General features: G+C 38.7%; 1 protein-coding gene and 1 non-coding gene across 5 annotated transcripts in view; one reads left to right on the forward strand and one right to left on the reverse strand.

Moving 5' to 3' along the window:
* LOC6498081 (tyrosine-protein kinase Btk29A) overlaps positions 1 to 18,720 on the reverse strand; it is a 40,416-nt gene that overhangs the window by 15,823 nt on the left and 5,873 nt on the right. For 2 of the 4 annotated variants that reach the window (XM_001962009.4, XM_014906483.3), the window contains exons 3-5: positions 8,746 to 8,841; positions 8,467 to 8,659; positions 7,146 to 7,292 (exon numbers count right to left, since the gene is read on the reverse strand). In XM_001962009.4, the coding sequence (XP_001962045.1) occupies positions 7,146 to 7,292; positions 8,467 to 8,659; positions 8,746 to 8,841 (436 nt within the window). Of the gene's footprint in view, positions 1 to 1,687; positions 2,029 to 7,145; positions 7,293 to 8,466; positions 8,660 to 8,745; positions 8,842 to 18,720 lie in introns of those variants that run through there. The other 2 variants (XM_014906480.3, XM_044716572.1) reach the window with 1 other exon arrangement.
* On the forward strand, positions 14,619 to 14,691 carry Trnak-uuu. The gene has a single exon. It is a non-coding gene; the product is annotated as a tRNA-Lys (tRNA).

Below are 18,720 nucleotides of genomic sequence, written 5' to 3' on the forward strand. Positions count from 1 at the left end.
TCCTCTTTAATCGTCAGCCATCAAAATATTTGTAATCCAAACATTTATGACTTGGTAGTTACATTTTCAGAGGTGGAGTTAAAAATGGAGTTTACAGTCCCCGTAGGCATGTATGGTATCTATGAGATTTTATATCTTTCTTCCCAGTTCCCAGTTTTTTTTCTCATTTTTTTTTTTAATGACAATTTCAAGCTACCTTTTAATGGTCTTTGGGGTTTGTTATTTTTATTATTTTTTATGGACATCACCTCTCCCATCTTCCCATGAAAAGAATATCATAAAAAAAAATAGAAGGGGTAAAATGTGTGTGTTTTTTTTTAAACAAAAGCCTCGGTAGGAAGAAAGCTGAGAGAACACGAGTAGACTCTCGAATTGATTTCTATTGAAATTTGAAACGGCACTTTTAGTGCTGCCCTTTGTGATTTTTTTTGTTTTAATGGCTTGGGGCCTCTGGGGGATCAACAAAAGTCAAACACGATAAGCGAAAGCCTGATAAGCTCTGGATAGTTGACAGAAAAATTAAGAAAATAAAAAAGTAAATTGAGAAATAAGGGGGAGATTACTGGGAAACTATTGCGAGAAAAACAAATAACAAGGTGGGGAGGTAGGGATAAGTTTTCTACATGTTTGTGAGTCATTTTTTTTTTAAATAGAAACTGCATTTTTGATAAAAAAAAAAAAAAATATCTCACAAGTCTCTGGCAGACTTCCTTCCAGCACTTGTCTTGCGGGGTTACGTGATAAGCAGTCTTAAGTATTCCAGCATTGGCCCGAACGTGCTGGCCTCACAAAACAGAGCTCCAGACAAAGACAACGAACGAAAAACAAAAAACAAAAAACAAAAACCAAAATACAAATAAAAATAAACATAAAACAAACGAAACAAATTCTCGTTAAGTGAAACTCTCCTAAAACTCCAAGACGCAGCAGATCCTGTTTTTTTCGAAAAAGAACAATATTGAATTACACAACAGTAGAGGGGATAGAATTTAGAGGACTACCTGCTTTTAGGATCAAGGCGCCTTGCTAATTGGTCTAAACGAGAGAAGAGGGCCAAGCCAGGCCGAGACCAACCAAGACATTCTTTAGAAAATTTACATCCATTGATTTATCAGCTCATCAGCATTAAAATGAAAGAATCAAAAATCACAATGGAAGCTTATTTCTCAGGAGTTATATTCTTTATTTTTTTTTGCCATTTTTTGTGATTATTTTTGTTTTTTTTTTTCGACAAGTTAATTAAGCAAATGGGCAGAAAAAATAATGAATTTTGTGTGATGGGATGGGCGGAGGACTTGGGGGCTTGGGGACTGTTAGAAAATGCGCAAAAGATAAGCACGAAAGCAAAAAAGCAGAAAAACTGCTGTGGCACGCCAAAAAAGAAACAAGTTTAGCAACTTTACTCTCGGCTCTCGACAGAGTTGCCACACTGTTCAACTAAATAGGGTTTAAACGGGTGTCCAACAAGTCTCCACAATGTGTGTGTGTGTGTGAGTGCGAGTGTGCCGTGACATAAGCAACTTTTACTGTTAGAAATGGGGGTTTTGGAGAATGCGAAAGATCCGAGAGGGCCATAAATCATCCCAAAAATATAAGAAAGAGGGAAATATTACACCCCGCTTCGTTTCGACTTCAAAAAACACTGCCTTGCAATTATTATTTATTTTTTTTTTGGGGAAATATTTACATCTTGGTAGATCTATTGGGGGGGACGAGCACACTGAGAGCACTTTGATAAAAACTTCACTTGGCCCTTGAGCATTTACATTTTGTCGCCGCCGCACGTTTGGGCCATATATTTGATTTATATTTTATTTTTAATATATTGCACTTGGGGGATCTGGCTGGGATCTTGTTGTTAGACTTTGTTGTTTCTATTTAGGATCCTATCGGGTGGTAGTACTCCTGAATGGCACACGCGAACAACAACTAAATTCGAAACGCGATCCGCTCGCTATCCGCTCTGCGTTGTGCACTCGACGACGTCTCAAAATCAACTCAAATACAACGCATGCGTTGCTGTCTCAAGAAGTTGAGAACAGGGCCCAGCGATCTGGAGAGTTATGCTCTCAGTGGGGAGCCCTCTTCGGAGAGAGAGAGTGGATGAGTACTATGTAGCTCCATCGAGCAGCTGTGAGCGACAGCTGAGATCGTGAGAGAAGTGGAGCCCAGCAAAGTGCAAGAGAGTGGAATACTTGTTGTTGTTGTTGTCTAGGCAAATCAATGAGCACTTGTGCACTTGGCCACTCACAATTACAGTTAGAATGGGGGGGAATGAGTTATATGCATACCGGAGAGTACCAGACTTGTAGAAATTTACAAAGTGGAGAGTGGGGGAAATTAATTTCCTAAAATAAAGATCAATGTTTATTTAAACTTTTTTTTTTTAGTTAAAGGAAATCTTCAAGAATTCCTTTTTTTTCTCGTAAAGAGAGAGATAGAAAGTGATGGGGCTAGAAAGAGACAAAACACTGTGGGGGACTGCATCTTTTGGCTGGAGGCCAAAATGGAGTTGCCCCAGGAAAGAGACAGCTGGAGAGCGAGATGGCGGCTAATATCAATTATAAGACGCAATTAGGAAAACATTTTGGGGGAAAACAACAACAAACTGCGGCAGGAAATTTGAAATTTGACTTGATGTACTTCAAACAGAACAATTTTGGTTTTCTAAAAATAACAAATAATAAATGAGGAAAAGGAAGTTTCAGAAGAAAATATACATTCCATGCTAATATCTATCTAAGATTGTCAAAAAACTTGTTTTTTTGAGAAACTAATCCATCAAATCTCTACAAATCCCCTGATATAATGCCTCTAATCACCTCTATAGAAATTCTTTCATAATTTCCCTTTAAATCCGCAAAGATTAGCATAACAAATCCAGTTTCTTCATTATGTAATTTTAATCCAAAAGATTATAGAAAATCAAACACTTGTCAAATGCCAAAAATCGTAGTCAAAAAAAAAAGATATTAATTGCCTGAGAAATTTGTTGAGAAATTATGTTGTTTGGCCAAAAATAATTATTGCGTGGTCTTTTAGTGGAAAGGCTAAGAGAATCTGAAGTTAACAAAAAGAGAACGGATGAAAAAAAAAAGTTAAAAAAAATTTAAGAAAAAAAAAAAAGGAGTAGTAGCCCAGAACCAGAGGGTTTGAGGCATTCGAAAGCTCGGCTTCTGCTGCCGATTTCCCACGTTTAGAACGAATCACAACAGAACGCATCATTAATCATGGCAGGATGACCAGAGGGGGAGGGCATTTATAAGAGGCTGTGAGCGATGAGGGGGAGTAGGGAAGGGGGGGATACAACAGTCAAACCGCGAGGCGGCCTAAAACTTTTTAAAAAAGATCCAAAGAACAGAATGGAGCTGAAAACAAGGCACCATTGGGGCACAGGGGGCAGGTCGAAGGCATCAAAAGCCAGCCACTGAAGATGCATAAAAAAAAAAAAAGGCAGAAGCAGAGGCACAAAGGCGCGTTTTCTTGTCTGGCGGATTGGTTTTCAAGAACGGGAACAGACTGGGTCTGAAGATGCACTGGAAAAAAAACTAAAAACAAAATTCAAGTAAACTATACTCATTAAGATGTATTTCGAAGAGGATAAGTGAACTTCAAGTTTTCAAGATTTTTAATCTTAAATATCCAGCCTATTTTTAGTCAATTATTATAATAATAAAAATAATAGACCTCTTAAGTATGTATTTTCCTAAGTGCCTTGTTTTTGGCTGTGACTTGAGGTGCCTTATTCATGGTCAGTCACCCGAAGAAAAAAAAAAGAGTTTCTTCCAGAACTCCAGGAGACAACAAGGGGCACCTAATTATAATCAAATAGAATAGGGCGTAGGGGCGTAGGATCTCCTCTCGAAGATCAACTAATAGCTGAATTAATCAAATCAACGGCCCGACAAAAGAACCACCCCTCCAGTAGACCAAAAAATGCCTCCAGCTAGCTAGGAAGGAAGCCAGCAGAAAGTGGAGATACCAGGTTCCATCCTAGTTTTTCTATCCCAAGTTCATTGCACGTGCCTAGGCAAGAGACACTCGCCAGATACTAAGATACTACTACCTCTTGGCCAGATACTTTAGCTGTTGTTGTTGTTGTTTACTTTTTTTTCCATTTGAGTCTTTGAACAATTGGCCCAAGCCCCAGAGCCGAAATAAAAACTGGTTTCTGGATAGGAGGAGGAGTTCTCTTGAGGTGCGCTCTTAAATATCGAACTGACTGGATTTCGGATACATCCGCACAGCAGGCTGAAACCGAAACCAGTTTGTGGCCAACTGGCCAGTGGCCAAAAAGGAATCCTCCTTTTTTTTCTTTTTTTTACCAAAAAATAAATACAAATAAAAAATATATTTAAAAGTAATATCTGAAATTCTATTATATTTTTATGACTTAGAAATCCCAATTTTCACTGCCTTCCTCACTTTATTATTTTCTTTAGATGGCGGTGTACCCCAAGATAATAATCACAACATGAAACTATTTTTGAAGCACTTAAAACGAGGCCCATAAATCTTTGTTTTTCGGGAATAGTGGAACACAACCCGAAGAACACAAATCTGGAGAAAGAGCAACGACATCGTTAAATTGCAGCTAACTGACTTCTATATGGTTTTTATTCCAGTGGAGGGTTCTACATACGTCTAGCCTGATTATTTTATTTGTTCAAGTTTATTACTTCATTTATTTTTGGAAAGAATTTCTACAGAGGAAATTCTTAAAATTCTTTAGGGTTTCTTAGATCTTAGTAATGATATTTGAATTAAAATATTAAATACTACTTTCATAGAATTCCTCAGTAATTATATTTACTAAAAATTCTATAACTAACTTTTCCTCTTCAGAGCCTTTTTAATATTTTTATTAAAATATCAGCTTTAATATTTTTATTAAAATATTAAATACTATTTTTCTATTCTCTATCTATGGAATATCTATAATAATTAAATAATAAAGCAGAGTATGATCTTTTAACATTTTTGTTTTTTATGATTATTTTGATTAAAATATTAAATACAATTTTTGTATTCTTTTTTTTTTAGTAATTAATTTCATTATAAGGATATTCTTCTTTAGAGCTTCTTAGATCTTAGCTTTTATATTTTTAATAAAATATTTAATAATACTTTTATAGTCTTTTTAGTTAGTTATTTTAGTTAGTAATTACTTTTACTTATAACACTTTCTTCCTTCCTTCAAAGTTTCTTACATCTCAGCTAAAATATTTATTTAAAAAAAATATTAAATACCATTTTTAATCACTCCTTTAGTTATTAATTACTGTCGATCCCTTAACACTTTTCCTCTTACTCAACCCATAATTTATTGAAAACACTTTCTGGATGATTCCTTCCTCCAAGTGGGCTTTTAATTTCAACAAGACCCCAGCAAGGCCAACACATTACAGTGAGATGTGGCACGCGGCGAAAGTCAAAATGTTCGGGAAAAAAGGATTCCAGGGAAGCATAATTAATTTCTGGATACAGGACTGAGGACTGAGGACTGAAGTGGAGGAGGAGTCCAGAGAGTAAAAGATAACCGAAGGAGAAAATTGACAGGCTAATTTATTGTAACGGCAACTGACAAGCTCCCGCAATCGCCGCCATCCGCAGTCATTCCACTTTCATTGTCTCCCTGGCTGATAAATGAAGATGAAGGCGACCTTATTTTTATTGTTATTTCCGTTTCAGATCCTGGATCCTCCTCCGGCTCCACCTCCTCCTCCAGTGACTTGCCGAAATTGGCAGACTTAACGGCAATTTAAAGTGACGCCTCTAATTGATGTCCCAAGTGGGCAGAAGAATCCTCACATCCCCATGAAGATATCACCAAAAGGGGGAACTGAACTCAGTTGGGCCCTAAATTCACTGAAACTGTCAAACAAAGAGACACACACATGAGGCACCCTTGGCAGCCCCTGGTCTGGTGCTCCATTTCGTTCCCATTTCAAAATCTCTAATCTGATGACACCAAATGAGTAATAAGAATATCAGCTTGACATTTCATGGTGACATCTGCGGGCTGTCAGCGCGAATGGAAAAAGTTTTCCAACAATTGCAGCTGCCACAGGGGGCCAGGGGTCAGGGGTCATAATAGGTGCATCAAAATATTTATGACAGCCGATGAACATACCAAGGTATCTTGGTTTTTAGATCGGAATAATGCCAACAAAAAAGGTGTTTACATTCCCAACTCACACACCCTACTATTCTTTGACAAAATATTTGTTTTCGGTTTTTTGGAAAGATTGTTTTTTGTGATCCGTTTATAAAAAAAAATCCCTGTTTGTCTAACCCCTTGCTGTTTTCCTGTATACTTTATTTTTTATCTACTGATAATAAAAAATTTGTTTTGGTGACTCAAGTCCCTCAAGAATAATCTCCAGAGATCTCACTAGACAGTCTCTTATGAGATTAAGAAAAAACTTTAGTTCTTTTCAATTTGCAAGTTTCGAGCAAACTTTATTTTTCCTCTTTCCTGGCACTTTTTAGAAAACAAACTTTTTAGCAACTCCTTGCTGGCCACAGGCACATTATTTGGAATTCGCACCTTGTCAATAGACTTTCGACCATTTCCATCGGGCCATCTAGAGTGTGTGTTTGTTCCGGCCACACAGACAGAAGCGCAGAAGTATCTGCGTAACTCACAGATACTTTTCTTCGAGCCTCTGCTCATTAACGACTTAGAACGCCTAAGAGCTGCACTTCAGACACGCACACAATGCGGTGGAAAAAGGAAAAAGAATTGTACAAATGGGGAGCCAGTTGTGGCACCACAATGTGTCAAATAAGGCCTGACGACAGGCCAGGAGCCAGGAGGGCTGGGCCGGGCCGGGCCAGGAAAAAGGGAAAAGCGCTACGAATGCAGAACATCTGTAAGAAAGAAGTGCGAGGAATATGTGCAGATACAAAAGACTGCATTTCAAGTGGGGCGGGACATCAATTGGTGGCCTGGGGACCCAAGGAACTCCCACAGTTGACAATGACATTTGCTTGACACTGCCAGGAAGCCTCCAGTCAAGGCTACCCTGGAGAGGTCCTTCAACTTCCACCAGCATTTGGTGTGTGAGGTGATATTAAAGAATAAATTCTTAAAGATACATTTCTTACTCACAATTTTAGTTAAAAAAGAGTTAGTTACTTACTTGGATTATTGTTTGCCTCACGCCAGTGGGCAGCAGCTCTGCAACCAAATGTGGCACGGGAGATTCCCTTGCAGCAGCTCCACTTCTTCCCAGACCACAGGCCTGGATGGTAGCGATACGATTTGGGAGTGTTGCTATCTTCACAAACTGAAAAGACAATTTAAAAAATAATAATTATTACAAAATACTAAAAGAAATCTTTGAAAACTAAGAATTATTATCAGAAGAAGGCAGAGAAGGGGATTGTGTATATCTTCGCCAATGATCATCCGATTCTTGAGCGGAATACCTTAAAAGATTCGTAGATCGATTCTCCACCAATCTGCATAAAAATCTAAGAACGAATTATTTTTTCGATTTTTTGTCAAATTTTCTGGGGAGCCCCCTTAAAGTTTCTAAAAAAAAATGCATGGAAAGGACTATATGGGCCCCAGCGAAGGCTATATCTTGGCCAATAGTCTTCCGATTCTTGAGCGGAATACCATAAAAGATTCGTAGATGGATCCTCTATCAATCTGCATCAAAATCTGAGAACGAATTATTTTTTCGATTTTTTGTCAAATTTTCTGGGGAGCCCCTTCAAGTTTTCAAGAAAATGCATGGGAAGTACTATATAGATGGCTATATCTTGGCCAATAGTCTTCCGATTCTTGAGCGGAATACCTTAAAAGATTCGTAGATCGAGTACATCTAAATCTGAGAACGAACTATTTTTTCGATATTTTGTCAAATTTTCTGGGGAGCCCCCTTCAAGTTTTTAAGAAAATGCCTGGAAAGGACTATATAGGCCCCAGCGATGGCTATATCTTCGCCAATAGTCTTCCGATTCTTGAGCGGAATACCTTAAAAGATTCGTAGATCGATTCTCCACCAATCTGCATCTAAATCTGAGAACGAACTATTTTTTCGATATTTTGTCAAATTTTCTGGGGGGGTCAAATTTCAAGTTTTCAAGAAAACGCATGGGAAAGACTATATAGGCCCCATCGATGGCTATATCTTCGAGATTAGCCATCCGATTTTTGAGCGGAATACCTTAAAAAATTTGTAGATCGATTGTCCATCAATCTGCATCAATATCTGAGATCAAATAATTTTTTTCATTTTTTGTCAAATATTCTGAGGAGCCCCTTTAAGAAATACGACCTCTGGTAAAGACTATATCTTTGTCAATTCGATTCTTCAGGGGAATAACGCATCCCTCGATTAAAAGACTCTCATTTAATTATCTCTTAAAATTGATCAGCCATAAAAATAAAACATCTGCAGATCTGTTCGATTTTTGGGTCACCTCAAAGTCCATTGAATGATCGTGGCTTACCTTGGCGGATGGCGCGGATCCACTCGGTGCGCTCCTTCTCGCTGTTGGCGATCACGTAGAGTGTGTACTGTGGCACCGCTCGTCCACTCTGCTGCTGGCCCTCGAGTCCGCCCCCGCCGCCGTTCTCCAGCTGCTGGTGCTGCGAATTGGACGATGAAGAGATCTCACAGTAGCCCACTTGGAATGGATAACCCTGTATGAGAGATGGATTGAATTGGTTTCAGATTGTTAATGAAACTGGGCTGCGATTTATTTTCACAAAGATTTCTGGCTACTCACATCCGGTGCAAAGGGATCGCCGCCCTCCCCGCTGACAGTCGCCTCCTCGACGAGACGAACGCCCTTCAAATGGATACGACCGCGTTCACGTCTCCGCTGAAAGTTGAGATACAAAGATAGTTCAGATAATTGTAATTAACTCTGGTTGGATAAACTAATTTAAAGTAGGGTGTGACCAAGACAGTAATAGTTTTGTCTTAAAAGTGAATGTGTTGTCTATAAAGTTTCATAGCATTATTATCTATAAGATATAGAAAGTTTCTATAATAGTAACCCTAACATAAGTATAGATTATGGACACTTTAATTCGATTAAAAATAAATAGTTCTGCTCCAATTAATTCGAATTAATTTTCTCAAATGTATGGGATGTGTTGGAAACTCCACCTCCCTCCTCGAAGTGGCTTCTTCAATCATCATCATCATCATCAGGGCCATTAGCTGGCTCATGTGCATCGGGAGGCAGCAGTATCTCATCATCTCAGAAACCTCACACATTAGCAGCGCCAATTTATTTTCCAGGGCTAGTTTCAATTTCAATTCTCAATTGGCCGACAAGTTGGCTTTTCCTGCCTTTGAAGCAATTTTCATTTTTATTACGAATTTTCAAGTTGAATTTGAATTTTGTGCTGGCTCATGGTTCCGTTCCTGCCACAGCCCTTCTGCCACTTTTGTCTTAACCCAAATAAAGTTTTCGTTTTTTTTGTTTATGAAAAAGTTTCATATCCACTGAGAAAAATAACTCATGGCTTCTATAATTCATAGCCTTTAAGAAGTATATTTATTTATTTTTTGATATTTATTATTTTTCTCTGTAAACCCTTTTGGGTCTGCAAAGGAAGTTCAATTTCTTTCTTGAATTTCAGTTTGTAGTTTTTTGTTCCCTCCCTCCGGTTTATGGCTTTTTTTTGTTTAGAGCTTTTTTCTCTTTATTTTTAAATTGCTGCTTGCTTATTTGAGGTCTTTGTGTCAACGCTGGTTGTTGATGAGGTTTTTATGTTGCGTTGCCTCACATTTTTTGTTTAGATAGATTTTTTTTTCTGGGTTGCTGCGATAAGTCGAGGGGCCAAAAGCCAACCCGACACAACGTGCTTATCTGCTGGTCTTAAAATTTCACTCTCCGAACTGCGTGTGTTCCAAAACACACAACAATATCCCCCCCAAAAACTTGTGTCTTGGGCCTTTGTTGGCCCTCTCTGACTCAATTAGGCCAATTAAGTTGACTTAATTGAGCTGGCAGCGCTTTCAGGTCTTCCCCAATTGTTGCATCGTCTTCCTGCCAAAGTTCCTACCTTCCAGCCCAGACCATCATCCTTCGAGAAAGGCCTTCCTTCAAGTGTCGGCACACGTGCAAAAATTACCCCATGGCGTAAAAAAAGGACGAGGTTGAAGTGCCGTCAAGTGGAATGCCAGGACGACAAGGAGGCCGACGAAAAAAAAAATTTAAATGGCGAACATTTTTTCGGCAGCCAGTTGAGAGTTAGTTTATTAAGCCTGTCAGCGGTTTTCGCATAAATGATAGGGGCTTGAAAGGCGGCTTTGAAATATGAGACTGCTTTTGGGGAGAGAGGTTTTTAATATTTAGGGTTTTTTTTAAGGGTTTTTAATCTTCAGTTAAACTGGGTTGAAAACTAAGCTTGCTAAAAATAGTATTTCATCTTTTGATATACAAGCCTCCATCTCCTCCCTGAAACAGAAACTTCTCAATTGAAAAAATCACAATAAATGGAAACCGCATCTGTAGAAGAAAAAAAAAATAGAGAAAAAATAGTCCGACAGCTAGATGACATCCGGCGTCTGTCAGAAGCCCATTTCAACCCAGTTTCAGTTTCGGTTCGGCAGACGATGCTTCCTGAACACGCCAAGAGCTAACTAACTGGCAGGAAAATCCAGCCAGAAGTTAGAGAGGAGGTGGAGTTGGAGGAGGAACATGTCGTGCCACTTTCTCGTGAATAGCTAACTGAACCGAACTGAACTGAACTGAACTGAAATGGAAGTAGAAATGAAAAGTAGAACTGCATAACTGCGAAAAGAGTAGCCGAGACTAGTTATGGTTTTCAGCTTTGATAACTCCGAACAAAGTTCTATGCTCCCCCTTTCAGTTCAGAGAAGAAAAAGCGAGAGAGGTCATCGACCCAAAGGCCAGATACAAATGTATCTCAAAGGTTGGGCGTTGCGAATGTTGAGCACATGTGTGTCCAAACATGTGGCATCAATAAGATGCAGCAGCTGCTACTGATTTCAGAGTGAAAACGAGCTAAAAATTGCCGGCAATTAAATTGAGATGTTTTCCTTTTCGAGTTATAAGACAGAGTTATGGAAGCCTGGAACTGGTTTGGTTTTTTGGCCAAATTCTGGTAAACGAAATGGAAAGGCCCCGGTCCTCAGAAGTGAAAGTCAATTAGGGCAACATTAATCAAACTGATTAACCAAATGCAGATGGGGTTTCGAAGCCCTGAGGCTCTTGAAATAAAATACTTAAAAAATCAAGACTTCGAGTGTTGAAAGTTGGTGGATCAGAACCGGCATAGGAGAACTCTGGAGAACAAGTCTTCCTTGAGGCTAATTGTTTACGACGGTAGGAAATGTTGCTGACATGGGAAAAAATTTTATTTTAATGTTAGTCTGAGTCTGAGTTCTGGCGGGCAGCTTTATTTTACATAATTACTCTGGGCTTGTTAGGAAGCCGAGGAACGGCGGCTGTCAGTAGGTGTATCTTTTGTTTGGTCTTTCGGCTTTCCAGCACTCTCAAATGGCACTCGCAAATGGCACAGGAAAAAGGTAACACAATATGTTAAAAAGGACAACAGGTTGAAATACGAAACGCACCTGTAAGGCGAACAAAGTGTATCCCTATTTAAGAAGCAAAGGACATGGCGAGGGTTATCCGTAGTCGTAGTAATGGAATGGCAATCACCTGTGCATAATTGAGAGAGCTGTCACAGCACTCCTGCCCCAGGTACTCAGGCAGGTAGGCAGGCGGAAAATTCACAGAAGAAAAAAATACACAGAAGGACCCGCACAACAAAGGCCCGGAAAATTGAGAGCCAGGCCAAGAGGAAAACGATTAAGTGAAAATTGCCATCGCAGAGGGTCAGAGTGCAGCAGGAGAGAGAGAGAGAGCGTGGAAAATGAAACGATAATTACAGGAAAATTAAAGAAAATAAAAAGAAAAAGAGTAGCAAAGAAGGTGAGTGGAAGAAATGCAATTAAAAGTGGAAGCACACTTTCAAGAATTGCATTTTCTAATAAACATTTTACACTAAAAATTTAAAAAAAAATTATAAGAAGAATGTAAGATTATTCTGTACTTGTAGTGATAATCGCCCACTCAAGTGCATCCACCAAGAGTGATGTTGATTAATGAAAAAACCCAAACTGCCTTAGTGCCTCATGTGGCATGTTAAAATGCCATTTCGAATCGAACTTTTGAGACGCATAACGAATGAAGAAAGACAAAATATATATGGTATATGGTATAATGTATATGGGTTCCCTTGATCAAAGGCCGATTGTAGAGTGAGGGAACCCCCTGACAATGTCCATGATTGATTGCAACTGGAATGGGATGGGGCATAGCGCTTCTCAAGCTGACCGACCGACCGCATGTGGCGTGCGATTGAAATATCGCCTCAAATAAATTATAACTGTAATAAAGAGAAAACAAAATGCTTGAAAATGTAATGGTTTTTCAATTTCCCGCACTCGTTTTTCCTTAATTATTACAATTTCACGCGTAGAAGCCAATAGGCCGTAAAAAAAAAGTGGAAAGAGAAAAATGTAAACAAAGACGGTCGGGTCGGTCTTAAGAGGAAAATTTATGCATTTTTCCAATGAAAAGTAAAATTTTTCTTATGCATAATTTTTTGTTGGGTTCCCACCCATCAAAAAGGACATGGTTGGTTGACTTGGCCAAGTCGGAGTTCGGGCTCTGGGGAGTAATTAATTTTAGTGCCAAATCATTCCCTGTTCATCTCGACTGTCTTCGCCGCCTCTTCCTGTCAACAAAGGGCTCTTTTAAAGCTAAAAATTTTCCCACAGAATTTGCATTGCCAAACAAAGTCATATAAAATCTAGATTTTTACAAGAATTTAAGAAATATGTTTGTAGACTTTTATTTTTCGTGGGTTTTATAAAAATGTGTAAGACAAGGTCTATAATTTTCTAGACTGCATCCTGAGAAAAGCCATCAAAGCATGAACTTCCCTGGAAATCCCCCAAAACACACACACACATGTGGGAGTGATCCATCATTGGGCTGAGATACCTCCTCGTACTCCTCAAACGAAAGAAAATCTTGGGAAAAAAATAAAAAAAACGAAAAAGCGTTGGCGATGTAATTAACGATAAGACTAAAGTTCAAAGTTTGCTCTGAAGAAACCCCAATAATTAAATTTATAGAAAAAAAAAAAACTAAAGGAAAAGAAAACGAGAAAAGACGAAGAAAAATCGAAGTGAGATAAGCATCAAGAAGAGCTTGTAGACACAACAAATATACACACACACACCCTATGGCACATAAAACTGATCAATCAGAGATCCCCCTTTTCCCTCTCCAACTGCACAACTCTATAAATATGAAAATCGGGACTTGAACGCTTAAAGAGCGCTTAAAACGTATTAAGCAAACACACAACATATAGTACCATACCCTATAACTATACACCATATACCATATGGTATGGAAAACTTGTCCGCTGGAGACAAAGAAAGAGGAATAATTGAAAAGTGAGTGGGGAAAACCCAGAGACCGGCACTAGAAACTAGATAAATGTTCAGAGGAAATTGTCAGTCATAAGGTCAGCCCGAATCCCCTTCCTTTATAGCATTCCTATCTCCCCAAAAATCTACCCAATATCGAATAATTACATGCGAAGCAAAGAGTTTTTCATTTGACAGTTGTGAAGGAAAAAAAAGGAAAATTACAAATGAAAAAAAAAAAATAAAAAAAATAAAGAAAGAAAAGAAAACCCCCCTACGCATATATAGGAATTTTTCCTGTATTTTCTTCTTGCTTGGTTAGCTGTTTAAATACATTCAAGAAAAAACATCAGGGCAGGGTCTGAAGTCTGAGGTCTGAAGTCTGAGGTCTGAAGTCTGAGGTCTGAAGTCTGAGGTCTGGGTCTCTTCTCTCCCGTCTTTTGTCTATTTCTGAAGCAATTTGTGTTTATTTTTATGTTTTGATAAATGCATTTCCCCCAGCCAGAACTCAGAATCATTGGGGAGGTCGTTCACTGTAGTTGTTACTCGGCATTCGGCATTCGACATTCGGCATTTCCATATGTTTTCAATGGGAACTCTAATTGGGATATCAATAAATGGTTCAGCACCAAATCGGATTAGTTTTCCAATTCGATTTTAAAGCGTAACTAATTCTAAAAATGTTGATAAAGTCATGAATGGTATTATGGTTTTATTTAATAATTTTTTTTAATATTGTTTTTATGCTTATATAAAATAAGGGTCTTGTATATGATTGTTCTCTATAGAAAGTGCGAAAAAAATTACAAGATAAGGTTTGTTTGTTAAATACAAAATATCAATAAAAATTGTTAAACAAACAAAAACAAGTATAACATGACTTTTTACTTAGAACTTTGCACCTTAAAAATAACATTAGTTAAAAAATAAAAATAAAAAATTAATGCAAAAAACAAAATATAAATATTTTCTAGGAAAAAAAAATTAAACAGCTTAAAAACCTGCAACTAATATATAAACATTACTTTGCTATTTATTTTTAGAACTTTATTTTATGGTTTAAAAATAAAAATAAACTCTCTTAGCGCAGTCGCTCTTTGGGAACACACTCGCAAGTTCTCTTTATTTCGCACGCTTCGCTCTTATGCTGCTTTAGCGCACGTCCATGCATGTGCCCGGGTAGCTCAGTCGGTAGAGCATTGGACTTTTAATCCAAGGGTCCAGGGTTCAAGTCCCTGCTCGGGCGAGCCAACTTTTTTTGCTTTATTTTTTATTATTTAATTTTTTAGCAAATTATTTTAAACATATTTCCCTTTTTTTTATAAATATTTTTCATTCATTCAGGGTGTGTGGGAAAGAGCTGGAGGCTTTGGTTCATTCATAAAAGTGCATGTGCAACAACATAATTTGGACAGGAAGAGGGCGGTCGGTTTTGGTCAGTTTGTGGGTACAGTGAGGCCTCTATAAAATGGCAACAGTTTAAGCTTTAGCTATGTGGCTTTGATCCTGGTATCTGGAACTGGTGCAGCCCGTAGAGCACCCAAGAAACGCCCGCCGGCCAATTTGTCTGGGTCTCTCAGCTACAGAGTCCTCCTCCTGACAGAAGCGCAGTGTCTGCGCCAATTCCTGACCGATGACTGCGAAACGCCCCCCAAAAAGACTACAAAATATAAAATATAAAAAATAATAAAAAGAAAGAGGTGACCAAGCGCTGAAGAATCCGAGTGAAAGAGCTGGTATCTGTCTGGGAAACTGTTTCTGTAATGGAAACCGGAAACGGGGTGGATGCCAGGCAGATTGAATCATTGGGCCATGGCCCATGCCTATGCTGGATGGAGTCAGACGCAGTCCCATACTGCAGTTAGTGCAATTCATATCGGGGATCTTTAACACGACAGATTCAAGGGAATTTTGATTTGGCGAAATTGCACTGGAAGCGGAAATTAGTCGAGCCAAAGGAGAGAGGTAGGAGAGAGCCAGGCGAGCGACAGGCGACAGGCGACAGCCGAAACTCATTTATCATTTCTGGACATTTCTCACAGCGAGTGTGTGAATATTTGTTCTTTATTTATTTTTTTTTTTAAATGCATTTCTGGACAATTGTTTGCTTCATTTTACAGTTATTTAACAAGCAAACAAATTTAAATTTATATTAAAAAATGACAAAAAAGATTAATGAGACAAAAACAAATATATTTATCATTTTTTTAATAAAAAAAAACCATGAAAATGTTTAATTATAAATAGTTTTAAGGGAAATTGCGTAAATAGTCTTATATAAATGATTTATTTTTGACAAAAATGCATAAAGAAAGTAACTAATTTTTTCCCACAACTGATTTTTATTATTTTCTAATCACTTTTTCGTTCCATAGTACTTTTAGCAACGGCCTTTGTGTGGGCCAGGCCGAAACCAATGAGGAAAGTAAGTCTCGCACGCGGATTAAACTGAAACAGAAAAAGAAACAGAACCGAAACGACATCATCCCACATTGGGTTATGAAGCGCTGCTGCAGCTCCCTCCCATCCCTCCCAGCCACCTCTTGGCCATATCTCTCTTGGCCAAAAAGCCCATAAAGTACAAAACAGCTAACAACTTATGGCGATCGCCTGGCTGCTGAAGAAGAAAAGATGTGCGTTTTTTTTTATGATGACTCACGGGCAGAGGGGTCTGCGATAAGATCAATCATCTCAACCACAAGGGGAAAGGTGGTAGAGGAGTTTGCGGTCTACGGCTGCTGTCCATTCGGGGCCATCTTTCATGATAACACTATTGAATACGAAAGTAGGCAAGTTTTTTGGACTTCCAAACCCAATACACTAAGTTCAGGAGTTTATAAAAAAAAGAGTTAAAAAATTACTAAAAATACTGCTCTTAAAAAGAGTTAAAATTAAAAAAAAATATATATATTATTTAAGAAACCCTTCCTAAAAAAGCCTTGAAACTATTACTCTTCTGAAGCAAAACTCTACTCTTATGAAACGCACTGTCTCTGATATGCTCACAAATTTAGATGAAACCGGCTTTGATTTCTAATTATTGGGAATCGGTTTGTTTTTTTGAGGTTTTTGATTTTATTTCTTTTTTCGTTTTTTGATCGGCATTTGAATGGCTCGTGAGCTTCGAATTAACAGCGGAAATAGCTGGAGCGATAATGCCAATAAAAAATGGTCAAGACTCTTAGCTTTTCCATAGAAAGGCGTTTATTTTTAAACATAATTCCAATTAAACGTTTGCTTTATTGTCTCTCCCTGGCCGATAGATAATGAGGCGTAAAAGGTGTTTAGACTTAAACTTAGTCCCTCTCACTTGGCTGATTGGACTTCTTGGGGCTTTACTTTTATGGCCCAGAGCCTAGAGCCTGTCTAGATGTCGGAATGTCTGGATGTAATAACTCAATGTCAGATCGTGGGCGAGGGAAAACAAAAGGCTTGCCAGGCCAGGAGATAAACAGGGACGAGCTAGACTCCAAGATTCATTCAGTCAGTGGGGAGCATAATGAAGCATGAAAAGCTTAAGCTCCATCAGACAAAGCCGTGTCTGGAGCTCAACGGCGAGATACAAAAGGTGTATAGTCCGGTGATGAATACGAACTCCTAGACCTCCTCCGGGAGATCTCTCTTCCTTGCAACTCATTAGAGACTAAAGCGAAGCCCTCATTTGGCATTCAAAGCACGCTGCACTCTGGCTTAGCACCGAAAAGTCTTTCATTTATTGAATGAATCATCCATTTCGGTGGAGCTGAACCCGTTAATAGGCAAATCATGTACGGGCCCAGGCCAGGAGGGACAGACCAACAGGTTTTCCTTATAATTGTATTATTATCAAGCTCGATTTCGAGTTCGAAGTATGGATTGTGGAGTGTGCGGTGCGAAGTGTGTGTTACCTTTTCGATTGTGATTCATAATTGTTACAAGTGCTTACGAAAAGGGCTTGGCCTCTCCACAATTGAAATGTATTAAGCATATGTATGCTGTTTTTTTGGTTGAAAATGGCTTGAAAAGTGTTGGTAATTAGTCAGCATAAAAGACAGCTGCCATATGGGGAGATAGATTCGAATAATAAGAGATTTAAGGTGAATTATTAAATGCTCTATATCAGAAATATTATATCCTTAACAGAAATCCCTATATACCCTCTTCCTATAAAGGGTATTGGCCTTTAACAAGTAACTGTAATCAGGCTTAAGCCCCTCAGTCATTTAGCCTGCGGTTGCAACTGCAACTGGCAACTGGCAACTGGCAACCGCAAAAGACGTCAGGTTGTCTTCCAGAATCGAGGCCACAGCTGAGGCTCATGCCATCCACTCATTTGCGGACATATGCTGGGAGTCTCCCCCATCTCCTCTGAAGGCTTATCAAAAAACATTTTGGTTTTGGCGCCAAAATTCGTGTTAAATAAAAAATGCATAAAGACATACGACCAACACACGGATTGGAAAAAGGGACCACCCATCCTATAAAACAAAAAATTCAACTTCTCATGCTAATTTGTCAGAAACAAAAGAGTTGGGGGAAGAAAGAGGCCTCGTCGATGCGGGCTTTTGTAATTCTACGAAATCAGCTTTAAGCCACCATTCGTCGGTGGCCCGGGAAAGGTGTCAATTCGTGAAGAATTTTAAAATGCATGCGATGAGTAATAATCCCGCCAGAGACAAATATTTCTTTCACCCAAGCGGCTTAAAAATTGTGGCAAGAAAACAGAGGAGGAAGAGGTGATAAATTCGAATGTCTAATTGAGAAGACCTCTGGAGAAGAATTGAATGAGATTGATCGGGAGAAGCTCTAGCCAAGATGAGTCCCAAGACCCTGAAACACTTTAAGTGCGAGTCGTAAAAAAATAAAAATACTCCCCGAAAAGACATAAAAATTTGCTCTTTTGCTATAGCTACTGGACAGGATTAGTCTTCTTGGCCATCACATTTGGAATATCAATAAAGAGACACCAGAGTATGGTGGCAAGAAGCCTTCATTAGTCAGAGGATGGTGGCAAGTAGGGTATTTTATAACCATCTATATATTACAACTAAAATAATTGTCTGTGCAAATAAATTTAAAAAAAAAGTATTAACTGAAAAGTAGTATTTTTTAAGTGCATTCCCACATTCGTTATTCACACTCTGCTGGGTCCCTCGTGTTCATTTCTCTATTTAAGGCTCTGGCTCTGGCGGCATTGGCGGCAGAACCCGCCTCCTTTCGGGAAATTGCTATTTACAGCCTTAATCTGCGCGAAAAGGTATTAGAGAGCAGAACGAAGGCGTAAAGAACTGCAAAG

Source organism: Drosophila ananassae, chromosome 3R (genome assembly GCF_017639315.1).
Source record: "Drosophila ananassae strain 14024-0371.13 chromosome 3R, ASM1763931v2, whole genome shotgun sequence".
NCBI classification, from domain to species: domain Eukaryota; kingdom Metazoa; phylum Arthropoda; class Insecta; order Diptera; family Drosophilidae; genus Drosophila; species Drosophila ananassae.